The sequence below is a fragment of the Nymphaea colorata genome, chromosome 11, assembly GCF_008831285.2.
Source record: "Nymphaea colorata isolate Beijing-Zhang1983 chromosome 11, ASM883128v2, whole genome shotgun sequence".
NCBI classification, from domain to species: Eukaryota; Viridiplantae; Streptophyta; class Magnoliopsida; order Nymphaeales; family Nymphaeaceae; genus Nymphaea; species Nymphaea colorata.
This window is the reverse complement of record NC_045148.1, coordinates 13,444,397-13,471,686: the sequence shown is the minus strand read 5'-3', so window position 1 is coordinate 13,471,686 and position 27,290 is coordinate 13,444,397. Positions and strand designations below refer to the sequence as shown.

At 39.3% G+C, this 27,290-nt stretch overlaps 3 protein-coding genes across 3 annotated transcripts; 1 reads left to right on the top strand and 2 right to left on the bottom strand.

The window, feature by feature from the left end:
• Positions 1 to 1,303: 1,303 nt before the first annotated feature.
• On the bottom strand, positions 1,304 to 8,640 carry LOC116263562 (DNA repair protein RAD51 homolog). The gene is made up of 8 exons (XM_050080359.1): positions 8,376 to 8,640; positions 5,395 to 5,539; positions 5,017 to 5,243; positions 4,662 to 4,742; positions 4,103 to 4,197; positions 3,918 to 4,031; positions 3,168 to 3,297; positions 1,304 to 1,791 (listed from the first exon to the last, which is right to left on the bottom strand). Exons 1-8 carry the CDS (start codon positions 8,469 to 8,471, stop codon positions 1,750 to 1,752), a joined length of 930 nt encoding a protein of 309 aa, XP_049936316.1. The 5' UTR covers positions 8,472 to 8,640; the 3' UTR covers positions 1,304 to 1,749.
• Positions 8,641 to 8,694: 54 nt separating this feature from the next.
• On the top strand, positions 8,695 to 13,666 carry LOC116264032 (proteasome subunit alpha type-5). The gene is made up of 10 exons (XM_031643935.2): positions 8,695 to 8,844; positions 8,947 to 9,018; positions 9,149 to 9,230; positions 9,636 to 9,716; positions 11,649 to 11,762; positions 11,853 to 11,954; positions 12,092 to 12,150; positions 12,530 to 12,632; positions 13,035 to 13,100; positions 13,240 to 13,666. Exons 1-10 carry the CDS (start codon positions 8,729 to 8,731, stop codon positions 13,330 to 13,332), a joined length of 888 nt encoding a protein of 295 aa, XP_031499795.1. The 5' UTR covers positions 8,695 to 8,728; the 3' UTR covers positions 13,333 to 13,666.
• Positions 13,667 to 14,586: 920 nt separating this feature from the next.
• Positions 14,587 to 24,153, bottom strand: LOC116264410 (alanine aminotransferase 2-like). Its single transcript, XM_031644607.2, has 15 exons — positions 23,752 to 24,153; positions 22,512 to 22,562; positions 21,870 to 21,920; positions 21,255 to 21,320; positions 21,093 to 21,154; positions 20,162 to 20,240; positions 19,949 to 20,053; positions 19,724 to 19,834; positions 18,598 to 18,735; positions 16,702 to 16,776; positions 16,491 to 16,611; positions 15,955 to 16,109; positions 15,809 to 15,883; positions 15,009 to 15,212; positions 14,587 to 14,874 (listed from the first exon to the last, which is right to left on the bottom strand). The coding sequence occupies exons 1-15, from the start codon at positions 23,899 to 23,901 to the stop codon at positions 14,758 to 14,760; spliced, it is 1,560 nt and encodes a 519-aa protein (XP_031500467.1). The 5' UTR covers positions 23,902 to 24,153; the 3' UTR covers positions 14,587 to 14,757.
• Positions 24,154 to 27,290: the final 3,137 nt, after the last annotated feature.

The following is a 27,290-nucleotide window of genomic DNA, read 5'->3' as shown; positions in this document are numbered from 1 at the left end:
TCTCCTTCTTCTAATTCTTATTCTTTTTTTTTTCTAACTACAGAAAACCCTCATTTAATAGCCCACCTTCTACTTTATACACCTGTATTTAAGCCTCGCGTTTCTGTGCGTTTTTTTAAGAGACGAGAACCTTTTGCTGATAAGTGTCAAAACCTACCTTGCCATCGTTTTTCTCCTCTTCTAACTTTGGCTTGGCTGAGCAAAATGATAGCAGTTTACATTTCTTCTATACAATAAAATGGAAAACGGTTCTCAACTAACAATTGTATACTGGAAAGTATGTACTTTGATTTTTCCAAATGATGCATTTTGATGTTAGACGATTCTTCAAAAGACTGTTGGGCTTGGTTTTTAAGAATTATACTCTGAAACTACAGATGGTTCACTGTGGTGTGGCCTGCTTATATGTGAGCAATCTAATATCAATCACTTATATTGCATCAAGGTTTGATGAATTAAAAAAACAAGGCAGGTTATCCTAGAGAGGACTGTCTTGCCCTTTTGGCATGAACCTATAATTCATTTCGCAGTTTTCGGATGACAGGAGTATGACCAATGCCAGTACCCGCACACGACCCAGAAATCGGTTCAATTAGATCAAATCGAGAATTGCACGTTATTTCACCCAAGGATTTTAGACCATGCCTGGCGGGTGCAGGATGCACCCAAATTGGTGTAGGAACCAATCCAACTTTATACTGAACGACCTCCGACTGATGGTTTCGTTCTTTGGTACCATCCATATCAGCAGTTCGCTGGACGGAATCTAATGTGGAGAATCATTGCGAGGCCACAAACCTACTGTCCACGGAACGTGCGAGAAAAATACATGCAGTCTAGAAAAGTTTAGGATGAGTACCAGGGAAGCTCACGGTGAAATGGAAGAATTTGAGAGGTCATAGAAGAGTTACATTTGAACTACAAATGGAATGAGATTGAACGAAACGAACATTCAGCATTATCAGTCAATCAGTTAACTCGACCCTTTTCCAAGTTCGGAAATAGTGGACTTGATGACACATGGCCCTTTAAAAGAAGAAAAATAACTTGGGAACCATGAATACGTACATGACAGGTGATTTTTAACCACTGACGGTAAGCTGCAAAATACAAGAATAGCAACTATTTGACCTTGCAATAGAAACACAAACCTCTTCGAGGGAGGACCCTTGAGAGTACTCTTCTAATGCCTGATGGACGCAGAGGCTTTGATGCAAGCAACGGGAGCATCGTGCAATCCATAAGCAGAAAGAAGCCCGTGGGCCTGCTAGAGTCCTAACACCTCCGTTTATAAGTGAAGCAATGCAGGAAATTCCCAATCTTTAGCTGTTTCCAGTCCTTACATTGGACAGAAAAGAAAATTGAAGGCAGGAAGAAGCAGGGACTGCCTCATGCGCGTTTGATGATTAGGGAAATAACATATACATTTCAGATATACAAAAGAACGTTTCCACACATGCATATAGAAATTTACATTGCCTTTAAACTGCTGGGGTATTGCCTTAGCAACTGCTTTGGAAATTAGCCATTGACTCCAGTTCATTTAGAAAGCAACTTCCAACGACTTCTATGTAACACTTAGATGCAATACTTTCCATCTCAATTTGTACTAAGATATGCATGCATATATGTCGGCCAAAAAACATGAGTTTGATAGCTAGCATCCTTCAGTCCTTAACATCAGTCACACCTTCCGTAGAGATCTGAAAGTGTGCTTCAGCCTCAGCTAAGCATGGTGAGCTTATTACTTTACAGATGCGCTCTTCTCCCCTCCCCTTCCGTAGAGCAAGCCTAACACATAATAAGTATATAAAAATATATAAAAATCCAAAGGAAAAGTAAAAATATACATACACGAAAAACAAATAAAAATTTCATACTGAAGGGCATTCTCCTACCATAAGAAATAGCACCCTACTGAATAAACAAAATATGCAAAAAAATTTGCCAAATTGAACGCTCTGACAGACAACCCCGTGAATCAAGTGAACCCAGCTATCTTCTGCCAAGCAAACGAAATTTTGGGCAATCAAGTAGTTGCACTCTTGTAGAAAAGGAGCGGCCTAGGACAACTCATTTGAACCTCACTACAAAAAAATTCATAATAGTAAAGCTAGTAAGAGAACATATAACAACCCGACCCACTCCCTGGCTCGGGCCCCTGGTTCGACGGATCCCAACCCGCCCCTAGCAGTTTCGGTTCCAATCCTAAAAAGGCTAGGAACCAGGACAATCATCTCATTAATAGCCCCCCTTTATAAGCCCTTGAAGATCCCTCACAATCTTCGATACGGGACTAAACTTCTGGGGTGTTACAATCCACCCCCCTTAAGGCACACGCGTGTGGGACCCCAGGTCCGAGTGTTGAAACTGCTCTGATACCACTATAACAACCCGACCCACTCCCGGGCTCCGGCCCTTGGTTCGACGGATCCCAACCCGCCCCCTAGCAGTTTCGGTTCCAATCCTAAAAAGGCTAGGAACCAGGACAATCATCTCATTAATAGCCCCCCCTTATAAGCCCTTGAAGATCCCTCACAATTTTCGATACGGGACTAAACTTCTGGGGTGTTACAGAACAAATACTAGAGTTGAGATTAAACCTCGTGGTAGAAGCATGTGCAATAATGTTGCCACCAATGGGCTTGAATTGGGGCCCCGCAAATATAGCAGATCCATCCACTTGAGCAACGACCTGATTAGTTATCACGACTGCTACACCAAACCGCAGCAAGGAAAATTCGTAAGAAATCTGCAGCACGATCTAACTGTAACTTCGTAAAACCTAGCTAGATCTTGGTAGAAGAAGCTAACTCTGCTTCGGGTTCAGAGTATCAAGTTCTGTGGCTTAATTTGGGTGACCAAAAGAAGGTCATTTTACAGAAGTTCATTATAGAGCCATCAGCCAAGAATATAAGATGCCTGAGCAAGTGAAATGGACTTGATTCAAATGTCGAACACAATGAACAAAGACAACATGCAACATAAACCATCAATTAGAGGAAACCACTGAATTCTTTTTTCATGAGTCACTACCACCATCAACTATCAATCCCTAAACCCTAACCTCAAGACAAGTAGGACAAATGACCTACCAACACAGGACAAAAAGATGGTCATAAAGAATGAAAGAAGAAACTTAGCTAAAGAAAGAAGCTAATGCCTACCTCATCTGCAAGCTTCTGCAGGCTTCTGAGAAACTTAGCAAGATGCATTTGCCTTGCGGAGAGTTCCCCTCTTCCTGAAAAATCTGTCCTGTATAGAGCTGTGGCACTATCCACAATCAAGATAACAAACCTGATCAACAAGTTACTCCAAAGATTAATTGGAGATAGAGTGCAAATAATAAAAGGAACACAAAAGACCAACACAATGAGTGGTTTAACTTTAACATATAGCAATGAAATGTGATTAATCGAGTATGATATGAAGGCCTGCAAGATCCAACAAGACTAGCAAGTTGTTGCTTCTAAAACCTTGGAATCAACAAGTTCAAAGAATATTAGACAGAAAGGAACAACAACAATTACCGACTTGGAACCATACAAACAATGACAAGGCCACCTTTCATGCCAATGAATCATGGTAATCACCTGAAGGACCATGAACCTAATTACTTATTTTGAGCAAAATTGGTTTCACTCCACCACGGCTAGTCAATACCTACATTATTTCTATATAGATTGGATTGACATTACGGTTTCCACAAACTACATGAGCCAATCAAGCTCAGCAAGCGGATAACCAAGTTGAGGCCATGCAACTGCCAACTTGGAACCTTTCTGCTAATATGCGTAATCTTAAAAGTTCCTCATTATATGTAGTTCCATGATTGCACTACTATCTTGTAACCTTAAAAGCTCCTAATTATATGCAGTTCCATGATGGCAATACTATCCTAACAAAGCTAAGCACACCTGGTTTCCACCATCATTGAGGCTGCTTCCAAAAGAAGCCTTGATTGATGATCAGTATTATAGGCTCTAGCATAAGCAACATTCTCCAATACATCAGCACCATTTAATCCAAATCTGCACTTTCAAAGAGAATTTGTTAGTGAATAGCTTGTAACAGGCAAGGGTTGAAATAGAAAATGATGTACCTTTCCGCAATCTGTAGAAGCTGTTGTGGCCTGAATGTTCCTTCTGCATCAATGTACATTGCTTTTCCTTCACCACCTCCTTGATCCAAAGGTAGCTAAAAAAGAAAATAATTCATCAACATGCATTTTGAAAGCTAATATATTCCTATGAGATACATTGTTCCAAGAAATACATGCAACTAGTTGCCACTGGATTTTGCCAAGCTTTTCAAGTTCACTGGTAAGAGTGCTGCCAACGACCATGAAAGACAACTATATAACTTAGAACCCATACCAGTATTTCTCACATCGTACGAAATTTCTAAGGATAGGTTAAGGTGTTTGCACAGGCTCAGAGTTTGACGTCTACATATGGCTTACAAAATCAGATCTTGAGACTGATTGAGAAATTGTTTCTAGGCCTAATGAATCCAGCATTGCTGAACACCTGAGAACAGCATGTTAAGGAGCTGGACACAATTGTCTGCTGTATAGACAATTCCCTCAAAGTTCAGGTGAACATTTGACACGCACACACAGATATATATATATATATAAAAGAGAGAGAGAGAGAACGTACAAGAGTGCCACCATGAAGAGTTATAGATGTCGTATAGGGGATACTGCCGAATAGGGCACAAGATGCCATCTTTCTCTGAACTTAAGAGCAACTCCATCATCATGTGAGCCTGTATCGTAGGAGAACTTCTAATTAGTTGATGCCAGCATGCTGTGTGGAAGCCGTTCTTCCACTAGGATTTTTTCTGCACAAAAATTATGAAAAATGGAAAAACGCACGAAACAGTTTTCTGCAAGATATGCACCATGAGATGGTGCAAAAGAGAATTCCAGCAGTGGAGAAGCATAAACAAGTGAACACTCAGTTACAAACAAAAGAGCAAGTGATTTACTGTCAGGATAACAGAAACTCAAATTTGCAGCAAGTAATTATTCATGTGGCCATAAACATAGAGTGCTGGAGGGATGTTCATTAAGATAACTTCTGGTTCCAGAGAACTTGACATGATTTTAGAGGGCTTGAACATGTCAAGTTTTAAAATCTTGTCAAGTCCTCTAGAACGAGAAGTTATCTGAATGATTTCAAGCCGTTGAGCATGCGTCTGGCTAGCATTGGTGAATCCCAGCAGGACCAGCTTAGATGCTGCACAAGACAAAAACACAGAAAATCAGAAGAGGCATAAACTTTTAGAATGTTATAATAAAAACATTTGCAAGATGGAATTTGCTCCAGAAAGAACTAGACAAAGGACATTAAACACAGAAAAATGTAATTATCAATCACGATGACATGCCTGCTTCAATAGTCTTATCAACTTTTGCCTCGGTGATCCCTTTGATTTGCAAGAGTTCCTTCCTTGGTAAATAGACCACAGCTTCCAGTGTACAAAGGCCCGGATCTTTGAGCTTTTTGACATCAACTGCAGCAATTCCAGATGCCTTAAATATGGAAAGTTAAAATGATTAGTGCCCAACAGGTGGTAAATCAGATGTATTATGTCATCATATAAAGGGACAGAAATCAAGAACGGGCAAAATTAGACTTCTCTAATACAAACTGGATTAAAGAAGAACGATTTATGGCCTACTTAGTCGCAGTTTCTCTCTGTGAGTCTGTGTAGATAAACAAGGGGATATATGAACAGCTAGGAGGAAAAGAGAAGAAGAAAGAATTTCCGCAACACATTTCTCCATTTGACAGTACTGCACTCCCAAAACCATAGCAAAAAATTTACCAGGAGAAAAGAAATAACGGTTCCTGAAACTAATGGTTCATTAATGATTGATGAAAAATCCAACTAAGCAGATACAGTAGCACCAAAATTTATGCCAAATAACAACAAAAAATTGGTATAACAAAAAGTGAAAAGTTCATAGGATAAATTTAAAATCTTAAAGAAATCATACCCAGATCAAGAAACAAAGAACCAACACCCGGAAGCAAAATACCAACAAAAAGGATGTAGGCATCTAAGAAAGGAAACGGATCAAAACGTTGTAGTTCATTTGCTTGAAACCAAACAGATCGAAACTAATTAAGGTCCAAATTACCTAGGTGGAATGAAATTGAAATACAAAAGAAAAAAAAAACAGAAAAAGGCCATCAATTCAGTGGGGCAAACCCAGCTCACAATTCAAGAAATCAAATCGGGAACGTCAACTGCTTCAATATCCGTGAACCTACCACCCAAGAATCACAAATTGTGAAAATCAACTGGTAAGAATAACTCATTTTGATCCGAAAGGTGAAGTGTATCAAGAAAGCGATGCTCAAAACCTATGTCACCTGAGTGTCGGGTGCGGGTGCCGGCGCAGCACATCTCTAAAAATTTAGGTGCAGCGGTGCAGCAAGAGTATTTTATAATAATAATAATAATAATAATAATAATATATGACAAAAAATTGTCTATAAACCACAAAATTATTAAATAACAAGATCAAAATTACAATTTACTAATCATGATATCATTATTCATCATCAGTTCAACATTTGACAAGAAATATACTCTAATTTGAATTCACAGAATCACATTCATTGATAGATATCCATATCTGCACAACATAATTCCATACTAAACCTCATAATAGAAGTACAAGAACTATTATGCATAATTGCGCACTAGCATATTAAGCAAATAAGAAGTGCAATATGACAATCAAACTCATGAACTGATGAGAATAACAATCAAATTAATGAACTGATGACAAAAAAAAGATTTATATAGTTTATGGTCATGAATACACTTAACAGTTAACAATAGGAAACAAAAGTATATGAGCCAACTGTATGAAGGCCAGAAACTTTAAGAATAAAGGAAAAGAGAAAAGACACACACCCAGTGGAGGCAAACAAAGGTAAAACAAGAGATGATATTGATAGGGTACACTAATTTACATTGTACACAGTAATGAAGATCTAGCTTTTAATGGTTACGAAGGGGGAAATGATGCCATCACACGGTAAGCCGCATATTACAATTTACACATGCTAAAGAGAAAAGAGAAAGCAAAAGGAACAACAACAGAGTGAACAGACTAGACTAAAGCAGTAAATAACATAAAACATCTAAAATTGGAAAAAAAAAAAGAGAAGAAAACCACCGAAAGTTCGAAACTATTAATTAGGACAAAGGGAAAACACAATTCCTGAATTCACTAGAGCATTTGGGAATTCAATCAGATCATCAAGATTTCGCAAAAGAGACAGACAATAGAGCTCCAAATTCATTCTTCTATACTTCCACTCAAACAGCAAATGAAACCAACCGCCCCATACTCAATGGGAGAAAATAACACCAACCAAGTCCCAAAAAATCATCTCTGAAAGAGGAAAGCCAGAGAACAACACGAACACTTACAAGTTACAAGAAAAAGCTCGATGAGGAGGAAATCGGGAATATCGGTAAGATCAATGATGTCAGTGATGTGGGCAAGCGCAGAAGGAATGGTTAGGGAGAGACAGAGAAGGGATGGAGGCCTCACTCATGTGATATCACACAGGATGCCACCGTTCATCGGCTCCACTGAAGAGAACGAACGAAGAGACCCCGAGACGTGAGCATGGAACGAACGAAGAGACCTAGAGACGTGAGCCCTTTGACTGTAGAGGAAGCTGCCGCCGGTGGAAAGGACGATCGCAGCCGACGCCGGTGGAAGGGAGGAAAGGATCGCAGTCTCGCAAAGTTGCAGTCGCAGGAGAGAGAGGAGAGCAGCGGGCTGCGGCAAAGGCGAGAATCGTGCCCTAAGTCCTAACGTTCTCAATGAAAATAATAAAAAAAAAAAATCTTAAAAAACAGCCGACTCGTTTTTTACCGCACCCGACGAGTCGTCAGCTGCGGCTGACCGCACCCGACTCAGAGTTGAAAGTTTTGGGTGCGAACCAAGGTCGCACCCGCGTCCGCGTCGACATGGACGCGGGTGCGACTTGATTTCAGGCGCACCCTGGTATCTTAGCTCAAAACGACGAAGAAGCAATTCAGCGCCCAAAGTCACACAAAACGAGGGCAACCACGTGAAGTCACTACCGAGGACAAGCACATGAAGAACATCGATCTACAGCCCAGCCCCAAGCTGTAGGTCAGAATTACTAATAAGCACAACCAAGACCCAGATAAGATATAGCTTCCTCCGACGTCCAACTCAGATACCAAAGAAAACCAAACAATTGCAGAAAGCGATTACTAACCAAGCAACACAATCTGGAGCGGAACGAAAACGAGGAATCTGCAGAATTTTATCTGCTTAGTGAAGAATGTATGAAGCAGAGAGAGGTCACCTGAAGTTGCTCGACGGGGAAGGGACCATGCTGCATATCCTCAGCCTCGTGCTCCTCCTCCACCGCTTTCTCATGCCTGCGATGCTGCTGCTTCATGGGACTACCTCCCGCGGGAGAGGGAGAGAGGGAGAGGGAGATCTGATTGAGAAGGGGATAGAAATTGGGGGAATTTATTATTCTTTTTTATTCAAACGCAAGCGCCGTTGCGCGCCCAAATTTTTGTAGAGAACTTCGCCCACGAGGCAGCGTGGAAGCCTGAAGGCTGCTCGTGCTGAGGTCCGCGTCGACGATGATAACCGGACTCAGGCTTCGGTCTTAAAACCGAATATGGGTCGGACAACTCACTTCAGGCAATGCAGCTTGTATCCGCTGGACCCGATCCAATTACACCCCTAGAAGTCTTGCGTCGCAAGACTGTGCCGGCATCTTGCTTGCTTGCGTCCGCCTTTTTCCCTCTACCTCTCCGCCAGTAAGTGTTCCGATTCTCCTCTATTTCCAGTTCCAATTCCTTCCCTTCATTAGGGATTCTTCGTTATTTCATTCGTTGCCTGAGTCCGTCGTTCCATTCCAGGGTCTATCCTGATTTCGTGGCTAGGTCTTCGCCTTCTGCTTTTTGGGCTAACGGGAAAATGTTCCTCACTAGGTAAAATCATCGTCACCATGTAAAACGTTTGTTTGGCGTCGCCAAGAGAAAGGATGTTTTGTCCGTCTTTTAGAATGCCCATCTCATTTGAAGCTTTTTTCTGTATTGTCTTCTTCCTGTTTGTTTGAAGAACCGAGTACGACAGAGGTGTGAACACATTCTCCCCGGAAGGCAGATTGTTTCAAGTCGAATATGCGATCGAGGCGATCAAGGTGTGTTTTCCAGTGGATCGTTTTCTTCTAGACTTTCATCTCTCTTTGTTGATTTGCTTTTATTCTCTCGATCTGATTGAGATTAGTGGATCTTCCTTGCCGCTTTTTGTTTTTCGAGCTTATTATGTTTCAAATTGCTAGGGGTGGGCAAATAATTTGCTTGTAATTGACTGTTGCTTATGTTTTTGTTTCCATTGGTTACCTCGTTTGGCTCTAGCTTGGATGTAACAGCGGTTTTATTCAGTTTGTTTTACTTTAGTTGCGAGTTTATGATAGCATGATATTATGAAATTGGTTTCATTCTCGTGCTAGTTGTTTTTATCATCCCAGCCCCTCCATGTGTTTTGGTCTATTGCAAACTTATTATGTGCACTTATTTCTCTCTCTCCCTTTTCTGTTTTGTAGTTGGGTTCAACTGCAATCGGAATAAAGACTAAGGAAGGTGTAGTTTTGGCTGTAGAGAAGCGGATCACCTCCCCATTACTGGTTTGCTCTGCTTTCTCAAATTTATGACTATATGCATAGCTTTGAATTGTTTATGATTTTGTGGACAAAGTACATGACTTTGTTTCCTCCATTTCGTTCCACTTTACTCGGACTAAGAAAATATAATGAGAGTTCAAAAATAGTTTTTCTGAGAAATAATTACATCATCCGAATCATTAAGCACGAGATCTTAATTTTATATGTATATTGGGTCTTATTTCGGAGCTAGTGCTTGTGCTAGTAAAGTTGCATTATGCTCTGAAAAAGAGCCAAGTCAGAGTTCCACTGACTACAAGTTGATTTTTTCTTTGAAAGAGGTCATATTTTTTTTTCTGGGTTTCACGCTGAACGGGAGGTGCAGATTTTATATACCAGCTTGATGTCTATGAAAAACACTCTAGTCTTTCTATGTTATCTTTACTGAGTGTGTGTGTATTTTGCACCAAATTTATTAATTCAATTCTTTGGCACATAAAACTTTATCTGTTTCTCTTTTTCCCAGTCTATGTCCTAATCCCTTTAGATATCACCTACCGGGGAATGAAGAGCTGTCCGAAGCCTCAATCTTTATCTGCTTCTTTTCAGTCATTGCTTCTCAATCAACCTTTTGACATGGATACAACCAAATTTATGAAGTTTCATAATGACTTGTATGTGATGTGGCATGAACCAGGAGTCAAAATGGACTACTATTCGCCTCACATAGCAGTCAATCTTTGGGTGCTTATGGCCTTTGTTGAGCCTTGTCTGAATCTGGGTCCAATGGAGTGCAAACTCTGGCACAGAATTTCTCTCTTGATTTGTATGGACCTAATAAATTTTGTTTGGCATCATTTGAATCCGTTGGTGTTTCAGCACTTGCTGGCTTCTAGTTCGGAGACTCTGATTGTATAAGTTTGAGGGTTGGGGAAGGCTTGAGGATTGGACAGAGTGCTTTTGATTGTTTGAACTTTGAACTGAAAATGGTATTTGTGGAATCTACTGGAGTCTCTCTTGCACTTCAGGATTTGAAGAACGTTACAGGTTACACTGGAGCAAATAAAAAATACCTGTAGTTGTGGTTGTAGAATTGGGTTTTTGATTTTGATGCTCTGAGATTCCAAGATATCACTATCTCGCTGATGTAACCCTTCTTTAGCAAAACATGATCCCTTGTTTTAGGTGTATAAAGTATAAACACTTCTTCATGTTTACACTCCTTCATTTTTAGTGTCTTATATGGTTTGGCAGGAGAACTACAAACTTGAGGGCACTGTGTGTCGCTGGAATTGAGAATTCTGAAACTGATACTGCACTTAGGTACAAGGAATTTATACTTGCAAACTGCAGAAAATCTGCAAATTCTTATATTGTCATTAGTGACTAGGCATAACCAGGCATAGTCAGGTCTTTCTAGCAATGTGGTTAGCATCTGTGGTGGTGGAGAGAAAAGAAGATGCAAATCGTTTTATTTGATTTTCTAAGTCTATGTATATCGGCTTGTCATTTGCAATGGTTTCCAGTTATTGGATTGGGATTGGAGAATCTTCTCTATTTGCAGTTGTATGTTCAGTTTGATTTTGTTGTGGCTTCAAAATTCTGTACTTTACAAGGCTCATGAAACTCCTCTTAGTTTCTGCTTGGTAAATTTGTTTACCTTTGTCAGATGTGTGGATTTTCTCTTCATTATGTGGTCAAGCTCGAAGTTGTGACACAGAAATATGATGTGTCTTTCCTCATTCAGCTAAAACTTCTTAACATGTCTCGTACGGTTTATTATTCATAGTATTATTAAAAATTTACAACCACCGTATTTTTTGTATGCCTTTCCAAAAATGTGGAAGATGCATTTTATCTTTAGAGGAGGTATGTATTAAGATTATTGCATAAGCAACAAAATGCTTTGAAGCTACAAGTGTATTGTTGTTTATGGTAATTCTTCTTGTGTTCTAGGAACCTAGTAGCGTGGAGAAAATCATGGAAATTGATGAACATATTGGATGTGCAATGAGTGGACTGATTGCTGATGCTCGCACATTAGTTGAGCATGCAAGGGTTGAAACCCAGGTGACTATCTATTTGGTGACAATATGATTATAGAAAGCATCCAAACTTATGTTTTTTGTCTAAGGACATTTTCTTTTATCGTAATTGCAGAACCACAGGTTTTCATATGGTGAACCTATGACTGTGGAGTCTACCACCCAAGCACTCTGTGATCTAGCTCTTCGATTTGGTGAAGGTGATGAAGAGTCCATGGTAATAGTTACTGATTTTCTCCACATCCATTAAAAAAAAAAAGAAAAAAACAGCCTTCTTTGTTGCTTACTGTTGTCTCAAGAGTTTCTTAGGTTGCAACTTGACACAACATGAACAACTGCCTATCTTGTCTGCAGTCTCGTCCATTTGGTGTGTCTCTCTTGATTGCTGGGCATGACGAGAATGGACCAAGCCTGTAAGGAACTCATCCTTCCATCTGCCAGTTCTCTTTCTTGGTTCAGCATTGTCGATTTTGCTTTCCATATGTCAGTTCTCATCCTCCCATCTGTCAATTTTTCTTTTTGATGGGGAAAATGGCTCTCTGAATTTTGCTCATGAAACATACTGAATAAACGTAAGTTCCAATGAAAGCATCTGAGATTCTAAAGTTTGTTGCAACTACCTGTACGAGTCTTGATCCGTCTTCAATATTTATATACTGTGCTACACAAGTTTATATTCTCCATGTTCACAACCGTTAAAATCTATAGGAAATAAATGCTCTTTTCTCTTACAATGTTACCCCTCTCTCTCTCTCTTTTCTTAATACTGAAAGTATTTGCTGTTATGTGCAGTTACTACACAGACCCATCTGGCACATTTTGGCAGTGCAATGCTAAAGCAATCGGATCTGGTTCAGAGGGAGCAGATAGTTCCTTGCAAGAACAGTACAATAAGGTTGTATTTCTTTTCATGTTGTTTTGTTCCAATTCAAGTAATTAAGATCTGTTTCTGACTGATTTTGCTGTAGTGTATTGCGGTCGCATTTGCTATTGGTAATGGTTTGATTGGTTAACTGATGGTTCAAAAAAATGAACCCCGCTTTTAGGTTTGAAGCCTACTTTTTTCTTTCACATTTAGATCTTCATCTTCTAGACGTTATGTGGAGAAAACTTTTTCTCCGTCTTAAATCAAAATCCCCAAGTTTCTGGTGGTATCTAAAGGACATGATGCACATACCCACCTATATTTGTCACTGATAAGTTTCATCATTTTAATACGTCCAGTTATATTATGAGATGCCTGATAAGTAGCAACTTGCACCTATTACAGCTGTTTTCATGTTATTGGTATTGGCAGGATCTCTCACTTTTAGAAGCAGAAAAGATTGCTCTGTCCATCTTGAAGCAAGTAATGGAAGAAAAGGTAAATTCTGCTTACATGTCAGAGTCCATGTTAAAAAACTTCGTTCCATGAGGCCACCTTCATGTGTTTGCTTGTTTCACGGTACAAGCTTCATGATTTTGACCTAATCTTCAACAGTTGACCTTCTTTCCTCTTGTAGGTAACACCTAATAATGTTGACATTGCAAAAGTGGCTCCGACCTACCACCTTTATTCTCCTTCTGAGGTTCAGGCTGTCATCAGCCGTCTATAGGAGATCTGATGAATGGTAAACCTGTTAGTGCTGTACTAGAATATATTGATTAATTGCTGTATCCTCTTGGCCAGCGGTATCATTTTGAGTCTTCACTCCACATTCACCTTTGGTAGGATTTTTATTTTAATTGCTCGAGTGTTTCACCTTTTGGGAAACATGTGGTCACCCTTGTGGCTTTTTTTGTTTTTTTGCATCCTTTTTATTAAAAAGTATCTTGAAATGCATGTGTTTGATTGCAAGCTCGCTGCAGGGCTTTCACGCTTTCCAATTTCCCTATATGCTAAAACATACTTTTTTGGAGAAATCTCAGTTGACCCATTATGTTTGTGGATGATCAAGAGAAATTGAGCGCTCAAATAATTGTCTGCTTTTACTCGATCTACGAGCAACATCTGAAAATCGTAGTGGTTTGATGTGCTTTCGCCAGGGAAAATCCCACGATCGGTGATACTTTTTGGGAGTAATAGAACAAAGGGTGGGCGGGGTCCTTGTGAGAGTGGAACCATGTATTGATTCATGGAAAGAGGCTTTACGTTAATGCAATTGAAAGGGTGGGTTGTTTACCAAAGACAACACGTGCCCAGATATTAATGTTCGAAAATGTGACTAAGATAACCTTTCCCCAACTGAAAAATCAACAAAGATGTACCGACGAAAATGCAGATATATGCACTATTTGTGTGATGTAAAAGACCGGTTCCTTTAGGAAATTAATTTTTGCAACTTTCTGCCTCCGTCCGAGATGGATGAATATGTTGTCTGGAATGGTCCCACATCATGGCCAATTAAGAAGAGATCGGCTGTATAGCATAGTTTAACTTCCAAGTTAGCTGTGCCTGATAGAACAATGTCTTTTAATGCTATTAATAACCATCGCAAGCCGAGTGCATCTACTGATTTCCAGTTTGGGATGGAATTGGCCCTCTTTCGATCCAATAGGGGCAAATTCGAGGGCCGTTCCAGATAGGACGATTTTTTGGTGCATTTGAAGTAAAAAGATTTTGAACTCAACAATTAAAATAAATTACAAAAATGTCAGAGAGGAGAAAAATAAAAAAAAATGTGAATTATCCTTTTTTAATTTTTTTCTCCTTTTATGATATTTTAATTATGTATTCAAAATTTTAAACTACTTTTTTTTTCCATCCATTCGATTGGATACTCCGATTCACTAAATTTTTGAGCCTTCGGATTTCAACATATTGCTAATTTCCTTTGAGTCTATAATCACGAATTCCAACTATATCTAAATTAGCACAATCGGTAAAGACATTTACCATTTATTAATGACTGGAAAAAGGAAAAACACTCGATGCGCTTCATGGGTCAATGATACAGAAGAGATTTTTGAATCATCCATACCGATGGAAAACATGGATGACGAGAATTTTATTATAAGGCGAGTCTGGCAAGCAGGTAACTCTAATCGCGGAACTCTGCCATGAAGGCCTTGTGGAACTCTGTCAACTTTGAGACCACTGTAGGAATTTTGTCCTCCTGAGGAAGTATGGTGCATCTGAAGTGCCACGTCCCCGGGACCTGGACAGAATATCGAAACCGAAGTTTCCCAAAAAAGAGGATTAGTTTTCTTCCACGAGAGAGACAAGAGAGAGAGAGAGGTAGTAGGTGAAAATTTCGGATTTGTGAAATCGACAGAGATGATGAAGCCATACCTGTCCAAAGCCAGATCCAGGAACAACAACAATCCCTGTGGCTTCAAGAAGACGGCGAGCATAGAATGCATCAGGTGCAGTTTTCGCTGCATCCGCAGCTTCCATGGCCTTCTGTGGCAGGCGGATCCGAGGGAAGAGATACATTGCACCTTCAGCTTTGTTGCAGGTTACACCTTCTAAACAATTGAATGCATCTTCAAGCATCTGCCGTTCATTATTACAATGGGTCAGAAAAACTCACATAACTGATCCAAAGACCTTTTTGTGGTTGAAGTCCCAGTTACTGTTTCACTACCGTGACTAAAGTTATGCTATTGGATCATCAATAGTATCAGCAAGTGACGCTTAAAGAAACTGGAATCCGATGGTTTTTCTGGAGTTGGAACGACCAGAACTTATAAGAGGTTCCAACTTTGCTTTGATCAAGTAGTCATTCATATGAGTAGTCATTCATATCCCACTTGCGCGGGACCAACCAGTAATTTAAGGAGAACTGATGGTGAGTAATCCTTAAATAGACAAGCTAAAACGCCAAAAACTTCAAAAGAAGGGTAGCGTGGAAATCAACAAGTGAAAAATGTTACGGAAGAGGAGAGTACACAACTTAGATGATTAAAGTCTGTAGCTACTAGAGACATTTATTTTCCAAGTCCAACTATAAGAATGTTCACTAATATCTACAATCTTAGTCATTGCAAATCTAAGACTTGATGTTAGACAAAATTGTCACGGTCTCACAGGAGGTGTGCATGCGTGTGTGAGTGAGAGAGAGAGAGAGAGAAAGAGAGAGAAAGATATACCTTAGCACGCCTTGCAAGAGATGAGAGGATTCCATCTTTCTCAGCAGAATAAGAATCAAAAGATTCATCTCCTACCTGTGACCCAACTTTGTTAAATTGCTGGGTAGCAAAAGTAGGAACAAAAAAGGCAGACGCAAAAGAAATACCTTTGGAGGATTCATTACAAGGCTCGCCAAAATTTGACCAGAGATATTTGAACACAGGTTCACAGAAGCAACCTTGTAAATTTGCTCTCTGACACTAGCACTAAAACCAGTAACTTCCATGTAGCCTCCTCTTTTTCCACATTCTCCATAATACCCTGTCAAATCCAAAGCAAGTTCTCTAGTAAAGCTCGTAAGAATACTTTGCTTGCAAGCTCTCGGATCTTCCATTTATATTTACATGCATAAGTTATATTTTGTTTCTTTTATGTCTAATTGGTTTGTTTGCAATAGAACACGTATTACTTGTTAGGTTTTTTATATTTTCCAAATTTTCCAAGTTTCAGAACCGTCAAATTTGGGTGATTAGCAAAAGCCCACGCTAAAAAAATGCTGATAACTAGATTGATAGGTTGCTAATAAGACTAATATTTATCAAAGAAAGTTGCAGAGAAAGTCTAGCAACTTGTGTGTCGGTGGTCATGGACATATCAAACATCATTTGGAGGTCTAGCACAAACATGATCAGGTCTACACACCTTTGGAAACTGACTGGAATGATACTAGAGCAATATCCTCTTCCCCATAACCCATAGACCTGGAAACTTTCTTGAAAGAATTGAACTTCTTGTCATCGACATAAATGTTTTCCTGATACACCTGCACTTGCCAATTTTGCATATCAGACCATCTAAATGGTAATTGGACTGGTAAAAATTACACTGCACTAATCCCGAAACAATCACGCACCTCATCTGCTAGAAGAACCAGCCCTTCGTTCTTACAGAAATCAACAACCTCACGTTGATTCTGCTCCGCAAGGACCTAGATGCACATCAAGATTAACCGAATAGATAAATCAGCAGATTGTACTACAAAATTTCACCACTGTGAAAATAAAAATTCATATTAGAGATGCAAACAGTGAAATCAGTTTCTTGCTCAAGCAAAACAAGAAACACTGTGAACAAATGCATGATGCCCGTTGCAGAAAAAGATGATAGCTGGTACTAATGGAAGATACTTCTGCATTATTTCAATCAGTATGTCTTTTAGTTGGAAAATATACTCCATTATTCATTTCAAAACCAGAGAGGTCAATAAGAGGAAAGTGGAGACTGATTAGGGGCTTTCTCCCTATTACTACCAGTTTTGCCTGGTAAAATGGCAGGAGCAAATGATCATAAGTCTCTGGTCCAGCTAATAGTATAGGCTTAAGATAATTTTAACACACTGTCAAGAAAACTACAAATAAGTACAACAGACTAACAGAATAAGAAAATGGACTCCGGAACATCAGAAGGCCATGGAGTTGAAAGAGATCCCCAGAGTAGGAAGTATAAAAAAAAATGAAGATAGTCCGAATAAGATATGATTGATTTGCTTACTACCATTTTTTAGGAGATATATTGAAAAACTCATATGTTATATTTGAGCATGACGCACAACCTATACGTTGCCTTGAAAGTTTGGTAGAAATTTTAACCATCACAGGGTTTTATAGATCTTTTAATCGACTTATGTGGTTTTCGAGATTGCTAGGGGTTCTAAAGGAGGTTTAGGAGTCGTGAAATGCCATGCAAAGATGCAAGATGAAATTGTTTAATGCAAAAAACAAATGAAAAATGTCATCATGATCATTTAACATCTTCATGTTCTCATTGTTACTTGCATTATCTTCTTCAAATTGAATATCATTGCCAACATATTCAAACTTTTTCAAATGGTCAATTTCTCAAGTCAGCAATGTCTCCCTCGAATCAATGGTTTGTCCTTGAAATGGGCAAAAACTGCCTATCTTTCAACTCTTAAAAATGTTAATAAGGAGAGAAGAGTTTTCAAGTTCAATTCAAAAAAAGGAGGTTCAGACCCCATTTTTGTGTGTTTACCAAGTTAAGGGGTGCATCGCACCGTAGGCCCGTACTATACGATAGTACCCACTTTGTTAATTTTCGGCCCACTTCATTAATTTTGGAACCCTTTATATCTTTTTTATTATTACTGGACCTTGTTGGACCTCTTTTTGGATCCAAGATCCAATTTCTTTACGCAGCAATGTTTAAAGGTGTGCACACTCCTTGGACAGATTATTGAAGTGATAAAAGAAGTTCAGCTCTGATTTTCTTAGGTAATTTTTTGTTTTTCTTTCTTTCTTGTTCAACTGTTTCTCTAGTTCTCTTTCGTTTGTATTACTGTGGGGATTAGAGCGAGGAACTCCAAACACCACGGGGATTAGAGTGAGAAACAGAAACTCCAAACACTGCATCAGAATACATCTAAAAGAAAGTGTATTTGCCTACAAAATTCTCAAAACTTCGGGCCCCTAAAATACATTCTCTGTTTGTGGCAAACTAGTTATATGCTGCATATTATAACCAGAACATTCATCAACAATTATTACCTTTGAAAAAAGAAAGTTGCAAAATCCACAATCAAGGTAAATTCATAATTCTACAGAAGAACAAGCTGTGGCATTCAACCGTATAAGCTTTCATGTTTCAATTATACATCAGAATTCAAAGATATAAACATATACAAGCACACTGACATTGGGGGAAGGAAGCACAAGTAGTTGAGAAACAGCATCTTAGATGCTTACAAAAACAAAAAAAGGTATTTTACTTAAATAAAATGGATATTACTCACCTGACCAGTAGGATTTCCTGGATTTATGACAACCAAGGCCCTAACAGTTATACCCTTGGAGCGAGCATTTTCTATTTGTTGCTTAAGCTCAGAAACCTCTAGCCCCCAACCTGATGCTTCATCTAAGTAGTAAGGAACCTGGAAAAGCAGCACATTTGCAAATCAGGTGTACATAATTGCTGCTTCTCTTCAACCATAAGACCAGAATTAGCGAAAAGTATATTTGAAGTGTAAGAATGCCTTTTCAGGGAAGACCATTACATATTGCCAATCATAAAAAACTCAACTGCGTAGAAATGAAAGATACAATTTATAAAATTGGAGATACAGATCTGTACAAAAACTTTTAAGTAAAAGTACGTATGGATGCCAGCAGAAAAATTCAGTCAGCCATAAGGCAGTTGCTAAGCCAGTCTCTAGACAAGTGTAAAACATGTAATATATATATATATATATATATATATATATATAGATACACTTTTAAGTAAAAGTACGTATGGATGCCAGCAGAAAAATTCAGTCAGCCATAAGGCAGTTGCTAAGCCAGTCTCTAGACAAGTGTAAAACATGTAATATATATATATATATATACACTTTTAAGTAAAAGTACGTATGGATGCCAGCAGAAAAATTCAGTCAGCCATAAGGCAGTTGCTAAGCCAGTCTCTAGACAAGTGTAAAACATGTAATATATATATATATATATATATATATATATATATATATATATATATGCAAAGGCTAGAAACCACAGGTCATACTGCAGAAATAAGTTAAAACATCAGAATAGAAAAAACTTCCATAACCACACCGTGGAATGTGAAAAGACATGATGCCATCAAGAAAATGACTCAAAGCACATCAAGAGACATTCCACATGGAGACTGGAAAAGTCAGTTCTCTTTATTTGAAAAGTATCATTGTCCACTTTCAAGATCTATTGCTGCTTTGAGCAGAATATTCATAACAGCATGAACAATTCTAAGGTTCATTCTACAGTGATACATGGCCAATATTAACCTTGTTCAGGTCAAAAGGACGTCTCAATTTCTTTTTAAACACTGTTCGCCTATATGTATGTGTGTGTGTGAGCGAGAGAGAGAAAGAGAGAGAGAGAGCAACATACAAGAGTGCCACCATGGAGAGCAATAGATGCAGAATACAAAGGGTACTGAGGTATGGGACACAAAATCCCATCCTTTTGAGATCTTATAAGCAACTGCATCATCATATGAACCTGCAACATACATGCAGAAAGCACTTATAAGTTGCTATTGTTTTTCAAAATTTTGGAGTAGAACACAAGCAAAATTCACTCTGATAGAGATGAATGCATGCATAACGTGCTTACAGCAGGGCTAGCTCCATCTGTCAGGAAGATGTCATCTGAATTGCAAGGAAAACCATCACGTGCAGCAATTCCTTCTGCTATGGCATCTCTCAATCCCTTGATTCCCTGTAACCAATTCCAGGAAGATAGTAAGCTTGTCCAACAAGGACCCATTCACTCATCAAAGGAGAAATTTTTTGAATTCAGGCTCTCATTCTCAAGTATGCTAAGTACCTGGCTATGACTGTATGCACCTGTTGCTCTCCCAGGAATCTGATCAAGAATTTGCCAAGCTCTAGCGATGGCATCAGAACTGGAAAATATCCAACTAATGTTGAAGCAGCGAAATTTACTGAATTCATATAAATGAACCACAACATAGAAATAAACTAGTGACAAACAAAATAGAACAGTCACATCTATCAACATTTCTTTGAAATAGAGTGGTTAAGGACCATTGCTAGTAAATGGTGGCTTTCCATATAGCTACCTCCTTAGTCACATTAGCGACTAAACTGAGTACATTAACTTAGTTGTGAAATAGAGTGGTTAAGGACCATTGCTAGTAAATGGTGGCTTTCCTTTTAGCTACCTCCTTAGTCACATTAGCGACTAGACTGAGTACATTAACTTGGTTGTGAACTCACACAACCTCTAGTGTATGAATTGGTTGCTCATAGTGAAAAGACAAGGTTGTGCTGATGCCAGCAAAATCAGAACCAATTTTTGGGCTGACCCAGGAGAAAGATATATTAGTTAGCATGGTCTATTCTTCCAATGAGAATACAATTTAGATTCAACGTAAGTACCATAAGATTCAAATAACAAACTGCACTAACTGATATTAGCAATACAACAGCAAAAAGAAGCACTTGCTGCAAACAATTTGAAGTTGCTACATGCATTATGAAGACCAATCATTTTCAGGAACTCTGTTGATGGGCATGTCATGATAATGAAACATTTGGGAAAAAACATCTGAGAAATAAAAGGCATGACATTGCACATTTCAACTTGTGGGCTTCCAGGAGCAAGGTTAGTTGGCCGCAATTCAATTTCATTAATTACGGCATTTTCTTATTATAGCATATTATCCTGGTGGTCGAAGCAATTTATTGACATCCTATCAAAAAACTGAAGGCTCAGCCGGATTTTATCCAAGTACCTGAATAAGCCATGAGTTTCATCTTTTTCAAGAAGGCATGGATGATCACATAAAGCAAGCACCTAAAAAAAAAGAAGGAAGCATGTTAAACAGCATGTATATTTGAAAATACAGCTCGATGATATATATATTTTTCTAAAGTCAAGAATACAGCATGTTGACCTCTCTGAAAAAGGTGATCGGCTGCTGTCCAAGAGATTGAGGATTTCCTATGTTGCAGTAAAGTATCTGCAAAGAAAAAGCATTTCAAATTTCTCTTCATCTACTGAGACAAGTAGCACTGATAAAATACATGTAGAATACAGCAAAAGGCTTGAATCTAAAATTTGTTGACGAATTTTAAAATGAGGAGTGAAAGACTATTCGACATTTCAAATATTGCACTCATCCGCATCGTATAAGAGTTGAGTAACATGAACAACATAAAGGATGAAACATATAAAGAACTATACAATTAAGTCCAGAAACAATAATGAACTCCATAAAAGCCTACAAAAGAATGAGGCATGATCAGTGTCTGAATGCAAAAAATGCACAAGCACGAGATGCAAACCTAGTGGTGAAGTCCTACCAGGCACTGATATCCTAACTCATAAGTTCATGGTTAGAAGCAATAACCAATCAATAAACTGCAAAGTGGAAACATAGTGATAGAACTTGTGCTAATGTCTTACAAAGAGATACATTATACAAACTAATAAGAATGCCAACAAGCAGCTCAGATGCTCACGTTTTAACCATAATGCCACAAGTTCGATGGTCAGAAGGAGCACATACCTCATCAAATGGAAGAGATTTAGGGTTAGTTTTTAGCTCTTGTTGCAATCGCTGCCAACAAGAAGATAAAAATCAGTATCACGTGAAGCAAAGTTATGCTGTGGAAAATTATGAAAACTGTGTATGTTGATCCAGATAACAACTAGGTAACAACATTTCATTTTGCTGGCTGCACAAAAATAAGATCTTTCGGAAACAAAAAAGCAGATAAAGATGTCTCGAGCAGCAAGCTGTTAATTGGGGGCTCAGATTCTTTATATTTTAGTAATCTGTAGACACTACCACATCCAACTAATGAGGCAACTGTTTGATCATATTTGAACACCGAAAGTGAAAGGTTGAACCAAAATATTTATGTATGACCAAATAGAGATATGCACTCTACCTGAATACCAATCAGGTTTAGTTGGAAAAGCTAATGAACATCTGAATCAATTAGCAATGTATTCCTTTCCTTTTATAGAATCTGATTGATTGGATTTAGATTCTCAAGTATTGTCTAAATCCAAGCCACTGACATCTAGTTAAAACTCACTTTTCACAACTCCACAACTGGGTCAAGAAAGCATACTTTAAAAAAATTATATATCAGCAACAAAGATTCTAAAAAGCAGAGAAATGCAGCTAATATGTTGTTTTTACCTGGGCATGGGTTACAATCTCTCCACGCACAGCATACTCACATTTGATAACCTGATGAAACAGAAACCGTTATTTTTATCAAAAAGCTCCTTATTGATGTTAAGGCACGCCTGAAACAAATTTAACTATAAATACATATTATGAATCGATAATTCTAATGTACAGAAAAAGTTACATATGCAAGCAATAGCAATGTAAATGTTCCGCTGCGGAACACATAAAGTCCATCCTAATCTAATGACTCATCAAATTTCCTGCTTCATTTAGACTGTTAGGCATTCCCTTTTTTTTTTGGTCAGTAACATGGAACTTGGGTTTATTTGAACCTAGTCATTCCCGCATAGTTCAAGAAAGAAGTGATATGACCTCAACTCTTGGTTTTCATATAAATCAGGACGAGATGAACGGAAATGAGGCCAAGAAAGACAAAATCAATTGAGCTTTCGAGTATTGGGTCCTCATCTTAAAGTTTGACAACAGACATGAAAGAAATCTTGGACACGATAAAGCAGAAGATACTTATGTTTAGAAGAATAAATGGGAGCATCACGAAAAGAGGTATTTTTTTTATGAAGAAGTCTAATTGGAGACAAATACGGAAGTACGTGACCAGATTTTCGTTGCCAAAAAATCCACGGATCACAGTCACGTCATTGAAAAGAAAAACGACATGAAGGTGCCAACTTGAATTACAGGAGGAGGAAAGAGAGGAAAGCAGGAACCAGCAAACCACCCAGAAAAGAGGAAATGAAGTAAATGAAAACCAAGCGGGCTAAATCATACGCCAACGGTTCAATCCTAATAACTCAAATGCACCAGATGACGGAAAAGGAAGAAAGGAAAAAATTCTGAAAAAAATATATGTCAAATTTTCTCGAAGGTATATTAGCTTTCCGGCATGGAGAACGAGAGAGTGAGAAAGAGACAGAGAGATGAACAAAACAAAAACGAGAAGTTAAAACAAACGGTTTAATTTGAATGGGCGAAGAAACCCCACTAATGAAAAGGAAGAAAACGAGAAGGTCCAACAGCCAGTTGGGACTAAATCAGCAAAATGTCCCCAATCGTGAAAGGAGTCGCCGGGAAACACCAAAGAGATCCACTCAGTCCATGAGTCGATCCAAAACCAAAACCAAAGAGACCACCACCCTTTCTCGTCAAAGCACCCGACTACCAGATTCATCACCGCTTCCGAGGAGAATCAAAAGAAAGCCACCACGAAAGCGGAAGGCAGCTCTACCTTGGGATTGATCGTATCGACTGTTATGGGTGTCCTCTCCATGACCGAAGAAGAAAATGAAGAGGAAGACGCGAGAAAAGACGAAGACGACAGAGACTTCTGCAGCAGACCCACCACCCTCTTGGCTCCGCCGCTTGCGAATCTCCGCATCTTTGGCTACCCCCTTAACTCTATATATACAGTCTTCTCACCCTGCTGATGCAACCGACGAAGAAGAAAGAGGCTTAGAGCGGGAGGCAGGCAGCCCACTGGATTGCCTTTAGATTGTTTCAACGGGCGGCTCGGAGGCAAGGCGTCGTAGTTCGTAAACTAACATGAGGACGGGGCGTGCACGTCGTCGGATGCCATCACCTCCATCGATCCACACCATCCGTAGTCCGTCAAAACGCTCACCGGCATCGATTCCCACCCACCATGTCTTCTGAAAAAGAAAAAAAAAAAAAAAAAAATATATATATATATATATATATATATATATATATATATATATATATATATATATATATATATATATATATATATATATATATATATATATATAGAGAGAGAGAGAGAGAGAGAGAGAGAGAGAGAGAGAGGAAAAAAAGGGGTCCTCCCCCAGTCTCGGCTTATTGAGTCGGGAATGCATGGATCGCGTATCGGTACCATCGGGTTGGTTAAAATGTGATACCGCAAACTGTATCATGAAATTAAAATGTTTTCACAATGAATTAACCACCTTGAACACACACACACACACATATGTTAGGTAAATCATACGATATAATATATGCGTGCAGGTTACGTATTAAGGAGGCTAGAGTGGAACCAATTAGCTTCGCACCGATCGTCAATGCTCGCGTCATTTACATACACAAGTGAGCGAGCTTTGCTCACCGAGCTTTTTTTTCTCACAATCACAAATGGGCTAACCCACACGTCAAGCCCGGCTGAGCCGAAGCAGGGTGGCTTTCTAAAATTTTCATACAACATAGAGTCCACGACATCGATGGGCAAACAACTATGTATCCATGTTAGCAACCTTTTTAGTATAAGCAGATGTTTGCAAAACAAGTTCTTGCTTCGATTTCTACTTTTTACATGCAAAGAACTTAGTTAATAAGATCAATTCCGTCATTTTTCCAATTGAATCAGCTCCCCTGCGATTTCAATTTGTTTTATTCACAATAAAAATTAAGCCCGGAAAATAAGATTGCTAAATGCTAAGTAATGCGGTTAGCAACTTCTCTTGTATTTTTGTCCTCAGGTCAGGTTCTAGCTTGCATCTGAGACTGCCTATCTCATCCAATGTGCGCTCTGTCTTTCTGTTGGTAAGGATGAACAGATAATGCATCGGTCGTGGTTGAAGCGCGAAAAGATTACTATTTGATCATCGCCCCCAACCAAACATAGGCAGAGTTTGGAAGGATGAGGAATATATTGACAGAGTCAGGCTTGTAGTTCCTTCCTTGGCGAATGCGTCTTATCAATCTCACATCTTCTCAGCTTTTTGCGTTGAACCGTGGAATGAAGACGTAAGAGAGTCAGTTTCTACCTACATCTGGTAGTGGGGAGGGGTCGACGTAGACGGATGAAGGTTCAATTATTTCACTAACTCGATATTGATTACTTGGAGTTGGGAACAGAATATTGCAAGCGGGGTACGCGCGCGTTCAAACTGTAATATTATCAGAAATATCTCAAATTCAAAGCGCTTTAATCGTGAAGAACTTGACTGAGCAAAAGTAGAGAATGGCAGCTCAAGCCAGAGATCCCTCGGCATGCAGAAGAAAGCCAAGTTTTGAATACAAGGTCAACAATTCATGCTCCCGGTTGGAAATTTTTCAACAACCGGCAGGCTTTTTTACTAGGCTTGGGGGTGATGCATGAGATGATGATGGCACGACCACCGATAGTATAGTCGTCGATATTTATCGAATGAGAATCCATGGTGGCGTTACTTGACCGTTACATACTGTTTCTACGCTGGCCGCTGTTTGGTGAAGTTGATTGTATTCACATTGATATGTGATGACCAAGCTGGAGAAGAAGACGGATATGATCAACTCCTCATGTAGCATGACCTGCATGATCAAGTTCGACTTCTCAAGCAGCTCTCGCATTCTCAGGGCGTTCAGCATACAGTCATTGTGCATGATCAAGTTCGACATCTCAAGCAGCTCTCGCATTCTCAGGGCGTTCAGCATACAGTCATTGTGCATGATCAAGTTCGACATCTCAAGCAGCTCTCGCATTCTCAGGGCGTTCAGCATACAGTCATTGTGGTGACGTGCACCACAACTCGATCGATATCAAGGATTCCAAATCTCATTTGTGGCAAAGCCAAGGTTAGGAATGCAATGTTGACAAAAGTTGAATGCCCAAATTGAAGTCTCCAGTCGCGCTTCCATGACAGGGAGGGTCAATGCGCCAAGCTGGTATATCTATCGAAGCTATTAGAACAATGAGATTCAATGTCCAGAAACGCTAAAGCGCTATCGCGGTGGCTGCAATCACAGGCTCCACTGATAAAAACAACTTGTTTGGATGGTGGAAGATGCACATCACATCGTTTCGGTGCGTGTGTGTGAGAGAGAGAGAACCCCTTCCACAAGGAATAAAAGAAATTAAAAATGGTAAAGTTGCGGGCGGCAGTTTCAACTCCTATTCTAAAAAGCCGAACTTGAGATTTTGATTCAAGCCAAAGCCAACGGACATCCCTGAATGGTGACTGGGCATAACGTGCGCATGACGTAACGCATCTCCATCACGCGTTTATTCATTAATCAAGAATTTTGGACATGCTCGTCAGCCTTTCGGCAAGTTAAGCACCCTTACATTACATCAGATCGATTCCATGATTCCAAACTGCAGGAAGCAATCATCATCGGCAGATTTTTTTTGTGACTGCAATTTCTTATGCTGAGCGACACAATGGCCATATTAAATATGCACAAGCTGCAGTCGGTGACGCGACTTTTGTAAGGCTGCAGGGACTCGACAGGCACTTGTTACCGGAATCTTGGATAGATAGAACAGCACCTACAAGTCGGGTTAAATAAGGCTGCGGCTGATGAAACCACTCCCCAACCACTTGAATAATTGTGGAATAGGACAAAGGAAGAAATAAGTTCCTCCAAACTCCAACACTTCATCTCGATCAATTCGATTCATCCCAGTGCAGGTTGATGTGGCCACATTTGTCCTTAGTGAGGTGGACATCGTTGTACTTTGATATTTGATGACATTATCAGCCATGTTCAGACATTTGCGTATTAATGGATCTTGCATCTTCCCGGATGGGCGGGGGATGCCACAATTACCGTAGAAATAGAACAGAATCATGCTTTAAAGGTAGGTTATGCTCGATACAATATTTAATGACAAATTGCTCCACATTGAGCTACATGAAATTCAGAGCTTTGGTAACCAAGTTGGCATTTAGTGCACCTACTTGCCTCTCGTGACAGCACATCCCCCATTGTCCCACCTTCCTGGATAACTAGTAGTGGGTGTAACCAAAATCCCCAAAAAATGGAGGAGTTATCTGTCCGTTTCAC